The sequence below is a fragment of the Balaenoptera ricei genome, chromosome 8 (genome assembly GCF_028023285.1).
Source record: "Balaenoptera ricei isolate mBalRic1 chromosome 8, mBalRic1.hap2, whole genome shotgun sequence".
NCBI lineage: Eukaryota > Metazoa > Chordata > Mammalia > Artiodactyla > Balaenopteridae > Balaenoptera > Balaenoptera ricei.
In genome coordinates this window covers 4,812,235-4,830,056 of record NC_082646.1, presented here as the reverse complement: position 1 = coordinate 4,830,056, position 17,822 = coordinate 4,812,235, and the positions used below count along the sequence as shown (strand labels likewise).

General features: G+C 37.9%; 1 protein-coding gene across 5 annotated transcripts in view; it reads right to left on the bottom strand.

The window, feature by feature from the left end:
* The window catches only part of ARHGAP32 (Rho GTPase activating protein 32), a 275,222-nt gene that overhangs the window by 51,648 nt on the left and 205,752 nt on the right, over positions 1 to 17,822 (bottom strand). The window contains exon 1 of one of the 5 annotated variants that reach the window (XM_059930045.1): positions 5,224 to 5,545. The exons of 3 other annotated variants lie outside the window; for them this stretch is intronic. Coding sequence is in view for 1 of the 2 variants with exons in the window: in XM_059930044.1 (XP_059786027.1) it covers positions 5,110 to 5,131 (22 nt within the window). In the remaining variant the exon portion in view is untranslated. Of the gene's footprint in view, positions 1 to 5,109; positions 5,202 to 5,223; positions 5,546 to 17,822 lie in introns of those variants that run through there. One more of the 5 variants, XM_059930044.1, reaches the window with a different exon arrangement.

Sequence of the window (17,822 nt, the reverse complement as noted above, 5' to 3'; positions counted from 1 at the left end):
CTTTTATACTCATGTGGTAAATCTCCTTTACTCCTACTTGCCCTGTATCCATTGCACGGATGTAAATGAGTATGAAAGACTGGAGAAGGCAAGTGGCAACTTAAAAAACTAAAGCCTTAAGCCAAGGCAAGAGTCCTTCTTAGAAACTGTAAAAAACACAGTGATCCTGCAAACATATTAGAAGTGTCATTCAATAAAAGAACACAAACATAAAAGAATTCTATAGGGTACAAGTATAGACAAAGAATTCTAAAAACGGGAAAACTGTAATAGGTTGCTGCTGCCTTAAATAGCAGCAAAGAAATATGATATAGATTTATATTTACATTCTTAAATAGCTGAAGTGAACTGTGTTACTTAGCATTTTCAAATTTATTAAAATGGGTATTGGGAAGAGATGCCAAAATTAACTTATTTTTAGCATGTCCTGAAAGGATCTGTCAGCAACTCAGAAACATAGCTTTTGAACCAGTTTAGTCAGCACTCATGCTGGGAAAAATATGATATAATATTTACTTAGTTTATAGCTTTGAGTATATCAGTTAAATTAGTTTTAAACTAAACCAACAAAGCTTTTATTTGAAGATAAACGGACTTAGAAATTAAACTGATTCACTAGAGTAGTAATTTGACAAACTTTTAAAGAAAAATTTCTGTATGAGCAAGATTATATGTTACTCAAATATTAAACAAACTGAACTAAAAACACTTCTTCCAGTAACTGAAATATAGAACCTTTTGTAACTTTTCCTTTTTCATACTACAGAAGAGCTTTAACATAAATAAAGCAAAAGGATGAATAATGATGTAAAGGAAGTTCTTTAAGCCAATGACTGAAAATACACATGAATGATTCTGATGATATGTTTTTTTAGTCTTACAAAAAACACCATCCAAATCAGAGTTAAAGAGTTTCTTGCAAACCAAACTCAGAGTAGGTTTTTATTTGATGGAATAAGGACACATCTAAGAAACTCTGTCACTGACTCTATTTTTCTCTCTGTAAATCTTCTGGTCTATCTTGCTAGATCTGCCCTCTCCCTGCCTCCACTCACTGGCCTGTTCCCAGTCCTAAAAAAGGCAAGATGAAGAAAAAGATAAACTGAATCCTAAACCAGATCTCCAATGAAAATTGAAGGAAAATATAGAAATTCCAGTAATATCATAATATATATGATACACGATTGTTTCTTTGATTTATTTGCTAGCAAGTCCCTGGTGAACACTACAATGGCCATTTATAATATTGTTTTTACTAGAAAGTGCCATATACTTTATAAAGATTAATTTTTGAACTATGTTTCAGGAATTCACTGTAGTAAGAGAAAAAAAGGTAAATAGTATCTATACGTTCTGGAATTTCTGAAAACTTATATTCTACCAGGTTGATACTCAAAAATGCAAAATCCTCACTGTCTCAAAGGAACTACTGAGTTTTCTTCTAATTTTTAAAGCAGGAATAAAGCAGTTTCAGCCTTGAGTTTCACTGACGCCCCGCACCCATCCCAAAGTAGATGTCAAAGAAAATATGTAGATAAGCTTGAGTATTAAATCGTAACATACTGTTGAAGTTATTATGGAATAAGAAAGTAGAGAATCATTTTTGTTCAATATATCATAAACAATTCCAGAAGTAAGAGAAAAAGCACAGCTCTCTAACTGATGTGTGTAACAGCTGCCAGGGCAATATCTGGGGCCAGCCCAGGGATGAGGCTCTGGAATGGGGACGGCTGTAACAGTTCTGATATCTGTACATTCCAGCCTCAAAGGGAGGAAACCAGGTATTTGAGAAATGTCATGTTCATGCAATACTGAATTTAAAATAGCACTGACAGTAATGGCTCTTGTTTGAAAATTTGTAAAGCTACTAACAGTTACATAAGTCAAATAGGCTTCCATTTACCCATAAGAGAGAAGAGGAGGCATTTCAAAAGGCATTAACTGAGTGGAATGCAAATGGATGACACTAATAGATCTAGAAAATAAATCTGTAGTAAATTATAGAGAAGAGCTTTTCAGACACAGAGGAGATGAGAACAATTCATCTGGAAAAAGAGAAGCAGAGAACTGGTAACAAATTGCTTCTTCAGAATATCCAACACAACTCTTACGTGGAATAGCATGCCTGTGGTTAACTAAAATATTTGAGTATTTGAATAAAAATATGTCTCTTTTTCAGGGTTAAGAATGAAACCAAAGCAACCTCATGCTGCTGCTCTTGCTAGAGCAGGACATAAACAGTGATAAACCACAAAGGGCATACTATGTTAAAGCTTTAAAAATCATAGTTCCCTTGGGAAAATGGGCATTAGGTTACAATAAGACATTATTTACATGATACATTTATTTTTCTAGGAGCTATGAATTTCAGTAACGAACATAAAGGCTTTGTGACCACCTAGAGGGGTGGGATAGGGAGGGTGGAAGGGAGAGGCAAGAGGGAGGAGATATGGGGATATATGTATACGTATAGCTGATTCACTTTGTTGTAAAGCAGAAACTAACACACCATTGTAAAGCAATTATACTCCAATAAAGATGTTAAAAATAATAGTAATAAGAATGCTCAAATTTAGCTTATGTGATTTTAGGGTAATATAAGTAAATTTTACATTTTTCCTGCTAAAACTGATATTGATTTTTTTAAAAAATAAATTTATTTATTTATTTTTGGCTGCATTGGGTCTTCGTTGCTGCGCACGGGCTTTTCTCTAGTTGCAGAGAGCAGGGGCTACTCTTCGTTGTGGTGCGCAGGCTTCTCATTGCGGTGGCTTCTCTTGTGGTGGAGCACAGGCTCTAGGCGCGCGGGCTTCAGTAGTTGTGGCACGTGGGCTCAGCAGTTGTGGCTCGCGGGCTCTAGAGCACAGGCTCAGTAGTTGTGGCACACGGGCTTAGTTGCTCCGCGGCATGTGGGATCTTCCCGGACCGGGGCTCGAACCCCTGTCTCCTGCGTCGGCAGATGGATTCTCAACCACTACGCCACCAGGGAAGCCCCTGATACTGATTTTTTATTTTAAAATTTTAAATTACAAATTAAAACAATAAATGTGATTGGTTTTGTTCCTCAACTCTGTACAAAAACAAAGTAAGAAATTTTTTTAACTTTACCCCTTTAGTTATATAAAAGACTCTGACTAATTTCATTTCTAAATACAGAACAAAAAGATTTGCATTTTAGCAGAGGAGAGTAGGAGGAAACATGAGGTGGCTATAAATTCCTGACACTAAAGGATTCTAATACTAGAGTGGGTTATAATAAAAAGACTATAGAAGCATCGCTGCTAAGAATTTTTAAGTGATCTGAGCTCTTATTTTTCCAGGATGAACTAGTACTATTTGATATGAAGCTTAAAAACTAGTACTATTTTAAGAGAACACTTATTTATATATCTCTTATAAAAATTAAATTATAGTAACTACATATTCTTAGGAATTCAGTAACATCATAAAGTTCTATAAGTCTGAACATGTAGAACCTTAATCTTAACAGTGTGAAAATACTTTTCTTGAAATTATTTTTTATTAGATTAAAATGTAACCATATTCAGTTTGATGTCAAATAACCCTCTGCACTTTATTAAGCTATGAAGTTTTGTGTGTAACACTGATATGATCAGGGTGGGTTTTGTTTGTTTTTGTGGGTTGTTTCCCCCCACTCCCCGCCCCAACATTTTCTTTTGCAGGAGCTGGAGGGGCAAAGCTCCATATTTGAAGAAGACAGAACTGATAACAAGAACTCTTTATTTAAAGGCAGAAGTCTTAGAAGCCTGCCCTACAAAAGACCTGACCTTTGGCATGAGAAATAAGAACATGGGCCTTGCAGTCAGACAGACCTAAGGGCTTGAATCCATTCCCTAATCACTTCCCAATTTGCAAGGTCTTGAGCAAATTTAAGTCTCAATTCCCTCAAATACACAATGAGAATGACTATAACAGTACTATCACTCGGGGTTACTACAATGCTTACATGAAATTACATATGCCAACCACTTAACTCAGCAAGTGTCAGTAAACAGGAGTTACTTCACCACTATAATTTCTCTGAACACTTTTCATAATCTTCCACGGTACAGGGCTAATCAGAACCTGAGTCAGCTTTCCAAACCAGGTTTGATCACATCTGGTTGTACCTCCTAAATTCAGGGCTGAGATCACTAAGGAAGGGTGCACACAAACACAGAGTCACTTCCTAGTTCTTCCCCCTCTAATTGTCTTATGTGTAAACTTAACCTAAGAAACTTTAGATTTCTGCTCTCTCCTGCTGAATATCATATAGTACTACATAATATGTTAAAAAAGAGAAGTTACAGTCTCAAACCAGTATCATATGAGCAACTGGTGCCTCTTTAAAAGTTGACAGTGAAAAAGAGCTCTAAATTCTGAGGTTCCCCCATTTGTGGTTTTGAAAATTAAAATATCAATATTATTTAAAGAGTAGTAGAAAAGAAAAATGTTCAGCTTCTTAACAGGACTAATCTGTGATTCAGAGAAAATTGTGGTCTCCATGTTATCTTAATGAAAAGCATTTATAACCAAGATCTGAAGAAGCACCATATAAATATGGAATACTACCCTAATGGTAAGAAAATCTCTGCAAGAGGAAAAAAGAGTTAATACAAATATATCATGGATAGAGACAGTTATCCTTACTGATGTCAATGAGGGGAAAAAAAAAACCAATACTTGAAGATAAAAGGGCAGAAGAAGGGTTATTACTTCCTTGTGCTAATTTGAACAGTCTCTTTATACAGTCTACCAAATTCTTTATGGTAAAGCAGTGCTGCCTATTTTCTATTAGTCAATAATTGAGATGCTATTTACCCAGCAAGGAAAAATTTTTAAATATGATAATATATACTTGTTGCTTATGAAACAAAGGTATGTTCTTTTAAACATGCAAACTTTTGTACATTAACCTGAGGTCTAGAAAGCATTAAGAAATAAGCTGATTTGAAATTTTAAAATGAGTATTTCCTAAAACTAGGAAAGTAACAGATAATACCTACGTAGTACGATCTACTTGAAAAAATGATCATCTCTCTACAAACATGACAAACCTTAAAGCTCAATTATTGAATTTTTTGGATAACTAAATAATTAACCACTCACCTAAAAGCAGCCAAAGAAGCATGTGCCCAAATGTAATATAAAAATAGTCTCAGTGAAATATTCTTGAGTATTGCTGGGGTCAAACACTTGAATCATTGATTGAGATGTCCTTACCTCTTGCTGTGGCACAAGTTTTAGGATCAATAATTACAATTATTCCAGATGACTGCACTTAGCAGTAGATCCGACAGGATACCACGGCTCTGCATTCCATGCAAAAGCGTGCCAAATGAATCATAATCACACTGGCTCAGACCCTGTCCACCACGGGATAACTCCAAGTCAAATCTTCACGGCACTTTGAGGTTCCAGCTCTGCTTTCGGGGCCCCTTTCAGCAGTTCTCTTGGCCCTGTTTCTGGTCTTTAGTCAAGCCGAGCAGCTTGTGTGTGCGAGAGTGCTGCTTGGAGGAGCTTAATCCTCTCTCTCTGCACATCCTGCTTTGCAGCACAGGAAAACCGCCCCAGCCCAACTGCACTTGCTGAACAGGCTTCACCAGTATGACTCCACCCACCAGCTTCACACAGGTGCATATTTTCTGCTCAGAATAACACCACTATGAAATTGATATTCAGTCTTTAATTTTTTAAAAAGTCACTTACTATTCAGTTGTTTATATTTGCTATCCACATGGGAGACAATGTATCCTATAAAAATGATGGTATTTACGCCCAAATAAAATAAGAAAAGTAACTGATCAAGCAGGAAGTACTGTCTGTAAAAGGCTGAATCATTAAACTGGCAGCAACAGGCTAGGAAAACGTAACTCTGAATATCTTTGCTGATAATGAGCTGTGATTGCTTTCTACTTAGACTGACAAAAAAAATTACCAACTTATACTGCCTCTGTGTGAAAAATTCTGAGATTGGAATGCACAATTCTTTAATATGCAAATAAAAAGTTTTAAAACCTGAAAAGTTTTTTCAGGATTAAAAATCCAGAATTATGCAAAAGTATAAATCAACTATACTTCAATACCAAAAAAATTCAGAATTAAATTTTCCTGATTATGACCTCCTCCTTTATACACTGCCCAAGTGTTAAAATTGTAGCTCTACTCATAAAAACATTGAAAAGATTCAATATTTATACTAAATAACAGTACTACACTGTGTTAACCCAATTAGAATTATTGGAAGAAATAAATGAATTGGAAGAGATTAACGTTATTTTCTGTTCCAAATGACTTTTTACTAATACCAATGTAAATTCATGTTCACATATTTGTTTTTAGTAAACAAAATAATGTTACACGTGCCAGACAGATTCTAAGTACTTTACAGATAGTCTTCATTATAACCCTATGAAGTTGATTCGAATACTATTCCCATGCTAGAGATGAGGAAGCCAAGGCAGAGGATTAAGCAATTGCCAAGGTCAAACAAGTAGGAACTGCTGAATTCAAGATACCCAGGGAGCATTTATCACGCACAGTGCCAAAATCTGCTACTGATCAAATGTATTCATTCCTTCCTTTCTGATCATAGTTGTGAATAAAGAAGTGTTGATAAATGGTAGGCCACAATAAGAAAAACAATGAACTGATGTGATTTCACAATTTGAAAGACCACAGAGAATTCCAGTGTGTGGCAGGAACAAAACATGTTAATTTTTACCAATGGAACAGCTGGGAATTTATGGATTTTGTTGAATAGGAAATGAGGCTCTTAAAGTTTATTCATGGTGGAAGAAAGCAAAGCCACCCCTCCTTCCACCCCCTCCTCAGCACTGAAGACAGCAAGGGAGGGCAAGGGAAAGAGGAATGAGAGAGCGAAGGAAGGGGGAAGGGGAAGAGGAATCCATGCTGTAGAAAAGCCATTTGGGGGAATACTCAGTACAGCTTAACATACGAGCACAGAGAGGAATAAATAAATTTGACGGTAGTTTGCCTGAGTGCAGGAGAGTGACAAAATGACCCTCACCTGTAACCTAAAGCCTGCACTCTGTGCCGCGTAAAAACACAGGGTAAGAATGAGTGTGTGCAAACACTGGTGAAGCTGGAGGGAGGTCTGTCAATCTTGTTCCCTGCATTGCGACAGTGTCGATTTCCTGGTTTTGATAATGTACAGTATAGCTATGTAGGGTGTTACAACTGGGAGAAGCTGGGTTTTGAGTATATGGGACCTCTCTGTACTATTTTGGAAACTTCTTCTGAGACTATAATTATTTCAAAATAAAAAGTTAAAAAATATGGCTGACCCTAAAGCATTATGCTCTGTCTTCTAAAGACTGCTGATGGCACAGGAGAGGTCACCTGTTATTTTTCTCTTGTATTTAACAAATGGAGGTTATCCTGTGAAGGACTAAGATGTATCCGTGTGGGCAGCGGGGGCAACGAGACAACTCACTGGAAAGGCAAAGGCCACCTTCCGATCATTCTGTCATAAAAATTACCCGAATTATTCAAACCCTTGACAGTAGTATGTCTGTAAATTCTGCCAGTTTCATGGCCAAAAACATATCCAGAATTAGACCACATTTCAGTCCTTCTACAGCTACCCTCCTGGTCTAAGCCACCAACATCTCTTGGTGGGCTCATCACCACAGCGTACACCCATGTCATCTCCTGTCCTGAACGCAGCAAGCAAGGTGATCCTTTACGTAAGGTGAGGCAGGTCAAACAGCTCTGCTCAAAACGTTCTAACGTCTTCCCATCTAATTTTAAATGAAAGCCACAATCCACAGAGTGGCACCCGAGCCCCAAGGAGAATCTGATGTCCTTTCACCTCCAGACCTCATCCTATGTCTTCACTCACTGCTCCAGTCAAGCTGGCCTTCCCACTGATCCTTCAACAGCCCCAACTCACACTCGGCTCAGTGCCCTTACACTTGCAGTTCCCTCTCTCCGAAGCTCTTCCCCCAGGTACGTGCGTATCTCTGCTCCTCATCTCCTTCACATCTCTGCTCAAAAGCTACCTCTAATGAGCCTGTCCCCAACCACTCTACCCTCCTTTGAAATGACAACCCCACATGAACCACATCCCAGTACTTCCTAACCCCTGTACCAACCCCCCTTCCAGGCTTCATTTTTCTCCAGAGCACTTACCTACCTTAGTATATATATAATGTGTCTGTTTGCCTCTTTCTCTCCCTGTCATCCCACCTGAATACCAACAACAAAATAACAATATTTTTGTCTGTTGTGTTCACCATTTTAACCCCAGTACTTGGTATGCACTCAATAAAATGTCTGATCAGTGAATGAACGAATACTGGAAATGATCAGAAATGGAAAAGTTGCTTTATTTATGGCAAGGATTAGATCGAGCCCACCCCTAGCACTGGCTAAAACATAAATGGGAGTTTAGGAAACATTTTTGATAATTTTAGTGGACATTATTCTTGTTTATAATTATTAATCAACTGTTTTAATACAAACACTATGTATAAAGGATACAAATTAATATAAAATAGAATATCTATCCACAAGCAAAACGATGTAGGTGAAGAAGAAAGACACACAAAAAGTAAAGCATCAAATTCAAAATAACTCATTGCCAGACACTATTTCCAAATGAGTGACACAAAGAATAGCTACCGTAGGCTGAAATGTAGTCCTTCGTTATTCAAAACATAGTCTTAGGACCAGTATTATGGAATTACCTGGGAGTTTCTTAGACATACAGAATGTCAGGCCCCACCCTAACGAATGATAGTCTACAGTTTTTAACTCTCTCTCTCTCAGGCAGACTGAATGCGCAATCAAGTTTGTGAAGCAGCAGCTTAAGGAGCCTTCGTGAAGAACAGAGTAAGTCATCTCAGGCAGAAGAAAGATCACAGGCAGGGAAAGGGGCAGAGCCAAAGTATCAATGAGTGGAGAATAAGGAAACATGTTCTGATGCTGAGCAGAGAGGAGAAAAGGGAAAAACAGGTTACAAAGATAAGTGAGTTCTCAGTATTTATGGAGCATCTTAAACTCTAGGCTAAAGATTTTGTATACAATTCTGGCACAAAGGGAAATCACTGAGGTTTTCTGCAGTCAGGGATTACAAGTTAAAAGCTGTATTCTAAAATTTTATTTTAGTAGTAAATATTAAGACAAAGTAATTCCACAGGCATTCATTGTGCATCCACTGTGCACGTATCCTGTGGGGGAGACAAGGATGAATGAGACACACCTGTCAATTGTGAGGAGATTGCAATTTCGTGAGCAAGTGAAACAGCTGCTGTCAGATCTGACTTGAGGACAAACAGGACACGGGCCTAGGGAGAGACGGGCCAGGGAGAAACGGGCCAGGGAGAGACGGGCCAGGGAGAGACGGGCCAGGGAGAGACGGGCCTGGGAGAGACGGGCCAGGGAGAGACGGGCCAGGGAGAGACGGGCCAGGGAGAGACGGGCCAGGGAGAGACGGGCCTGGGAGGGACGGGTCAGGGAGAGACGGGCCTAGATAGAGACAGGGCAGGGAGAGACGGGTCAGGGAGAGACAGGCCAGGGAGAGATGGGCCTAGATAGAGACAGGGCAAGGGAGAGACAGGTCAGGGAGAAATGGGCCAGGGAGAGACGGGCCTGGGAGAGACGGGCCCGGGAGAGACGGGCCCGGGAGAGACGGGCCTGGGAGAGATGGGCCTGGGAGAGATGGGCCCGGGAGAGATGGGTCTAGGTAGAGACAGGCCAGGGAGAGATGGGCCTAGGTAGAGATGGGCCAGGGAGAGTCGGGCCGGGGAGAGATGGTCAGGGAAACTTTCATGGACAAGAAGATTATGGCCTGAGTCTAAATACAAGGAAAATTTCAAGTGGGCAAAATGGGGAGGAGGGCATTTCAGACTGCAGGAACAGAGGGAAAGCTATGAGACCACGTGGTATGTTCTGAGGACACAGAAATAGAGCCCAGCGAGCACAGGGAGAAAGAGCAGAACAGGAGAATGGAAAAGGAAGACGGCCAAAAATGACACAATAACGTAGTCTGGAGTTATGCTTTATAGGCAATGAGGAACTATGGAAAGATTTCTTTTAATTGATTAGAGAAGCCTTAGAAAGAATGATGGCTGAAACAAAATTAGCAAATTAAGTAGGTTCCTATAAGCACTTCTCTTCATCTTCCATTCAACACATCTTTTGCCCTAATTTCTCTTCTGTTCATATACAGAAATACAGTTTTATTTACTCTTGTTGTAATAAAACCAAAATGTTTGTTTTTAGAGAGAAAACAATAAATTTTACCTCTATTCAGTGTTCCATGGTGGGAAAATTCTGGGTTTTGAGTTAAACAATCGCAAATGAGTGTAATCCATCTGGTGCACAGCCAGGGCTACCTAGGTGTGGACAGTGGTTACTAGGAGAGGTCAGAAAACTTCTGCAAGTTCAGCTATGAAAGCTCAGGCACAGCGTGGAGTTTTCTGAGTCTCAGTTACTCCACTAGTTAAAAAACTAATAAGAATCTGCTGTATAACAAAATAAATAAAATTCAAAAAAAAAGCGGTGTGTGGGGGACAGAAATACATTCCGCATCCTTAGTACATTGCAGGGCGGTATCGAGATTCAAATTCCAATTTAAATAATAAAAATACAGTATTCAAAAACTCTAAGGCAACTGCAAATATGTGATGTTATGAATTTTCTATTTTTCCCTGATGCAGAGTGAGAAAGTATTATCTTTTTTTTTTTTTTTTTTTAATTTTTTGTTGTTGTTGTTTGCTAGCTTCCATGTGATTTTAATTAATTAATTTATTTATTTATTTTTGCTGTGTTGGGTCTTCGTTTCTGTGTGAGGGCTTTCTCTAGTTGTGGCAAGCGGGGGCCACTCTTCATCGCGGTGCGCGGGCCTCTCACTACCGCGGCCTCTCCCGCTGCGGAGCACAGGCTCCAGACGCGCAGGCTCAGCAGCTGTGGCCCACGGGCCCAGCCGCTCCGCGGCATGTGGGATCCTCCCAGACCAGGGCCCGAACCCGTGTCCCCTGCATTGGCAGGCAGACTCTCAACCACTGCGCCACCAGGGAAGCCCGAGAAAGTATTATCTTGATGTATCTCTTACCATGTATTCGGAGAGAAAACCACCCGGGCATTCTAGCATTTTGCAACTCTTTTAAATCTTACATCAATGCCTCCTAGGGTACTGATTTTCATATCTGATTCTTAAGGTATTTGCCTCCAGAGTAATAAAGTAATGTGTTCAATGGGAAGAATATTCAGTACAACATTCCATTTCGGGTAAGTAAAAACCTGAACCTTTTTACTTGCTATAGAGTGGTCACCTCATACTAAAGTGACGTGAGGAAACATGGTTACAGAAGAGCTAAGTGCTGGACATTCAAAGAAAGAAAATGGAAATAATCCAGAAGTAAACAAATGAAAACAAAGGAAAAAAACTATAATTAGGCAAAACTGCAAATAAAACAACAACAAAACACAAGATACTAGAGGACCAGTTTCCTAAAAGGATAATACAAGGACTTTTTAATTTCAAAATTATGCCACAAATTCAGGCTGTGTTACCTTATAAACTATTTATAAGGATTTCATCAGCATTACACCTGATTAGTAAGTCTTCCCCCAAAATGAAAAAAAGCCTCAGCTACTTCTATGTCTGCTAACAAAAAAATTCAGACAGAAATCTGTGATGCAAACTCTATTCAAGTGACCATGCAGAGAAGCTCCCTTCCTCACCATGGTCCCATGAAAACTACTGCAATTCATTTGTTTCAGTGGTATACTGTGAAATATTTGCATATAGATTTATACCAACAAATAATATATTAAATAAGCATCTACATAAACTAAATAGACCTAGTTTCAGACACTCCTGAATTTAAAGGATATAACATAGTAAATAAACATGTCGATAAAAAATAACAGCTGACATTTATTAAGTGTCCAGGGGCTTTAAATGCCTTATCTCTAATCTTTAAAAGAATCTTGCTTCACTTCTTAGATGAGGAAATTAAAAATCAGAGAAGCCAAATGACATGCATATGGACAGTAACACATGGCACAGGCATTAAAGTTCAAGGCTGAGGCCTGTGCTCTCACCTCTCTGAGCTGCTTTTCACATAGGTATAAACATTAAATAAATCTGTTATCACAAAATATCTATTTTATGGGGTGGTTGCATTAAGAAAGACCCTAAGAAATTACCTGTTTGGACAGGGTGGGGTGAAGGGTAGATTATAATCTATGTAAAGTAATATATGATCATTGTAAAGGAGTTAAACAATACAGGAGCAGAGGAAAAAAAATGAAATGTCTCTTGTTATAGCTACAACCTCATTCCGCTTTCCAGTTAGGTATGTATCCTTCCTGATCCTCTTCTATGAGTTTACAATGGGATTATACTGTTGTGTGATTTGCTTTTTCATTTAACAATACATCACAGAAAAAATTCCCTGGGTTAGCACATAGGCTTCTACTTCATTCCTTTTGAGGGTTGCAGAGTATTTCACAGTATGGAAGTATAAAATCTATTTTGAAAATGTAATCTCAAACATTTGTGTATTAAAGCGATACTGTAAGGAATATTTACCTGGATAGGAGGTAAAAAACGCAAAGTGACCAATTCAAAAACGACAAAGGACTTGAATAGACATTTCTCCAATAAGCACATGAAAAGACACTCCACGTCATTACATTTCTGTATAGTCACCGCCTGGATGAACAGAGCATTACCAGCACTTCAGAATCCTCTCTCCTACCCATCTACTCACTCTCCTCTCCAAAAGTAACCACTGTCCAAACTTTTGTCACCACAGAACAGTCCTGAACTGTACGATTCTGAACTCCCTCTTTATATATACGGAATTACACAGTGTGAACTGTACGATTCTGAACTCCCTCTTTATATGTACGGAATTACACAGTGTGAACTGTACGATTCTGAACTCCCTCTTTATATGTACGGAATTACACAGTGTGAACTGTACGATTCTGAACTCCCTCTTTATATGTACGGAATTACACAGTGTGAACTGTACGATTCTGAACTCCCTCTTTATATGTACGGAATTACACAGTGTGAACTGTACGATTCTGAACTCCCTCTTTATATGTACGGAATTACACAGTGTGAACTGTACGATTCTGAACTCCCTCTTTATATGTACGGAATTACACAGTGTGAACTGTACGATTCTGAACTCCCTCTTTACATGTACGGAATTACACAGTGTGAACTGTACGATTCTGAACTCCCTCTTTACATGTACGGAATTACACAGTGTACGTGTGCACATACATCAGGCTGCTCCCACTCAATACTTATTTTTGTGAGACTCATCCATGTTGCTCCGCACAGCCATACTCATTTCATTTTCATTGGTGTAGAAGAATCCACTGAATGAACATGCCTTTATTTATCCATTCCACTATGGATATACCTTTGAGTTCTTTAGTTTTTTGACAATTAGGAATAAGGTTGCTATGAACATTCTATACATATACCTAAGAATGGGTCACAAGGTATATATACATGTCAAACTTAGTAGGCAGTGTCAAACAGTGCTTGTCCTGCATTACGCTTCCCTGGCAGCGTACGAGAATTCCCACAGATTTACATCCTTGCCAACTTTTGGTATTGCTACTCTTAAATTTTAAGCATTCTGGTGGGTGTGTTTTTGTGAGTTAATAAAGTTTTTACTTGCATTTCCCTAAAGACTAATGATGTGGAACATCTTGTCATGTGCTTATTCAGCATTTTGATATTTGTTGTGAAATACCTGATCGAGTTTTCATTCAATTAAAAAAATCAGTTTATCTGTCCTTTTCTTACTGACTCTTTACATACTTTGGTTACGTGACCTTTGTCAGATATGTGTACTGCAAATATCTTTCTCACTGTGTGATTTGCCCTTTTCACTATCTTAATAGCATATTACAATGACATTTTGAACTTTAATTAAGTTTAATGATTAAGCTTCCCAGTTATTACTGCTTTATGTCTAACCCAAGATCATGAAAACAGGTCATGAAGATATTCTATAGTATTCTCTTCTAAAAGTCTTGTTGTTTTACCTTTCATATACAGATCTATAATTCTCCGTGATCTAGCAACATTTATAGAAATGGCTGTCTTTTTCACAATGCTCTGCTGTGCATGAATGAAGCATCTATATGGACACAGGTTTGTTCCTGGACTCTATTCTTTTCCACTGTTCTATGAAGCATCTATATGGACACAGGTTTGTTCCTGGACTCTATTCTTTTCCACTGTTCTATGAAGCATCTATATGGACACAGGTTTGTTCCTGGACTCTATTCTTTTCCACTGTTCTATGAAGCATCTATATGGACACAGGTTTGTTCCTGGACTCTATTCTTTTCCACTGTTCTATCTGTCTATCCTTGCATTAATCTCAGTATCTTAATGAGTGAAGCTTTAACAATAAGTCTTGATATCTATTATATTAATTTTCCCACTTTTTTGTTCTTCAAAACTGTCTTGTGTGTTTGGGGCTCTGCATTTCTATACAAATTTTAGGATCGATTTAGAATCCGTTGTCAATTTCGAGAAAACTCCTAACTCAAAGCTTGGGGCATTATCAGCAACACTGCTCTGTTGGGCTCTGAGCTCCATCTGTTGTTCCGTGAGTGCTGCGACATCCCCTACTCCATCAGCTGATACCCTAGGGGGCTAATGTCCCCATACACTGGGGTCACATCTCTGAATATCCTTCTTCTGCTTAATCTTAGCTCAGTAATTGTTTACTACCTTGTTAACTCTCCAGTGCTTCAAAGAGATATTATATTTTTACATTTCTGTCCAAATTTTCTCTTTTCAGAGGGAGGGTTTGTCTAAATTCCCTAGTCCTTCATTTTTAGAAGCTCATGCTTCAAAAGTAAGCTTTGCCTTTCTTCTCTCTTCACCCTCTCTCCACCTTCCGCCCTCTCCCTCCCTCCCCCAAACCCCCTCTTTCTTTCTTTCTGGAAGAAAAGGTGGATAAGGTGGGAAGGTGGGGACTCCACCATGGAAATTATAAAAAAGACCAAATGTTGATCCTAGAAACGAAATACCTGATATGAGAACTGAAGAATTCATTAGAATTCAGAGAAGCCTGCACAGAGGGAAGAGGTCAACAGAAAGCACCCAAGCTGGAGAGAGGACCAATGAGCCAACATCAAAGACGTAACTGACATGTGGAGGAGGAGGGAGACAGAAGGGCGCAAAACAAATATCCGAGGAGATAACAGCTGAGAACACTAAAAACGTGCAGACAGACACCAGTAAATAACTGCTCAGTAAATGCTGCACCGGATAAACACACAGAAATCCTCATGTGCTTCCTTCCTCTTCCTCCCACCTCAGCCTCACCTGCCATTCAACCAGAACCTGTGGGGACTGAACTAAATGCCAATTTCTTTGGGACAAGTGTCTACCTTTCTTCCTCTCTTCTTTCCTCTTCTTTTCTCTGCCCCCTCCACCCCACACACGTTCTTTTCCTTAAGGAACCATGGATACATGCTATCTTGGTCAGGACACAGTGATTCATTAATTTTATTTTTACATACACAAATAATTGGACATATGGAGAGCACTAAGAAGAGTTCCAAAGGGAAAGTTTTCCCTATTGCCCTTGTTGTGCAATAATATAGGGAGCTTTAAGTTGCAGTCTCAAACTATAGCTGCATCTTTCAGATCTGGCATCTAACAGTGACAGATGGCAATGTTAAAAATAAATAGAACATTAAAGTTATTTGTACTGCAGGCAAAGACAGTTTTAAAGTGTGAAACAAGCCTGAGGCTGATAGAATTCACATCATCCTTTTCAAAATGTAGTAAGAATGCACATTTTCCTATGCCAACCCTGCAATGCTGCTCACAAAAGATAAAATACTAGCTTTTGAAGGTGTGCTGTCATTATATATCATTACTAATTTAGAATTAACAATGCCATACAGGTCTATTAACAGAAACCTATTTTCTAGAACTGCCAATAACTGATTAACTTCCTCAAGTTTTAAAAGTTTTAAACGTTATCACTATTAGAAAATCACTTTCATATTCAGAACATGAGAAAGTATAATATTTGATTGATACAATTTAATACCAATATTAAGCTTATTTTTAAAAACAGTATATCTCTGAAGCAAAATTATCAAAGATAAGACTTTATAATTAATAAAAGTTAAGCTTATGCAGCAGAAATACATAAAAATAAAGCACAAGAAATAGCAATAAATTTTTGATGTTGAACTTTAATAACTTTAAAATAGTGACCACAAAAACCCATGATCATCTCAATAGATGGATAAAAAGTATCTGACAAAATCCAACACCCTTTTGTGATAAAATCATTCAACAAACTAAGAATTGAAGGGTGCTTTGTCAACCTGATGAAGGGCATCTATGAAAACCCCACAGTTAAAATCTTACTTAACGGTGAACAACTAGATGCTTTCTCCTAAAATCATAAGTAAGACAAGGATGCCTGTTCTCAGAACTTCTATGCAACAATGTAGCATATCCAGGGCAACTGGGCAGGGAAAAGAAATAAAAAACATCCCAACTGGAAAGGAAGAAGTAAACATACCTCTATTCACAGATGACATGACCTTATATTTAGCCTATCCCAAGAAATCTACTAAAAAACCTATTAGAACTAACAAAATTTCAGCAAAGTTTCAGGATACAAGATTAATATACAAAAATTAATTGTATTTCTGTGCACTTGCAATGAACAATAAGAAAATGAAATTAAGAAAACAATTCCATTTACAATAGCATCAAAAAGAATAAAAATAAATTTAACAATAGATATGCAAAACTTATACTCTAAAAAGAACTACAAAATGTTGAATGAAATGAAAGGTCTAATAATCAAATGGAAAAATATCCCATGTTCAAGGATTGGAAGACTTAATAAATACTGGCAAGAAGGTAATACTTCCCAAATTGATAAACAGATTCAGTAAATCCCTATCAGAATCCCAGCTCTCTTCTCTGTAGAAACTGACAAGATGATTCTAAAATTCATATAGAACTGCAAGGTACCCAGAAAAACCACATCAATCCTGAAAAAGAATAAAGTAGGAGGACCTCCCAATTGCAAAATTTACTACTAAGCAATGGTAATATTACAAGACAGGGTGGTACTGGCATAAAAACAGACATATAGATCAATGGAAGAGAATTGAAAATCCAGAAATAAACTCATGTGTCTAAGGTCAACTGATTCTCTACAAGGGAGTCAATTCAATGGGGAAGGAATAATCTTTGCAACAAATCGTGCTCGGACAACTGGATATCCCATGGAGTTGGACCTCACACCACACACAAAGATTAACTCAAAATGGATCATAGACTAAAATATAAGATCTAAAGCTATAAACTTAGAAGAAAACATAGGAGTAAATATTGACTTTGGGTTAAGCAACACCTTCTTAGATAAGACATCAAAAGCATAAGTGACAAAAGAAAAAAATAAATTGAACTTCATCAAAATTAAGAACATTTCCGCTTCAATAGACATCATCAAGAAAACGAAAGACAAACCAGAATGTGAGAAAATATTTTCAAATCATATTATCTGATATAGGACTTGTATCTGGAATGTATAAAGAACACTTACAACTCAATAATAAAAAGACAACCCAATTAAAAAATATACAAAGGATCTGAACATTTCTCCAAAGATATACAAATGGGTAATAAGCGCATAAAAAGATGTTCAACATTATTAGCCATCAGGGAAATGCAAATCAAAATCACAAAGATATATCACTTCATGCCCACTAAGACAGCAATAACAACAACAGAAAAAAAAGTAACAAGGATATGGAACAACTGG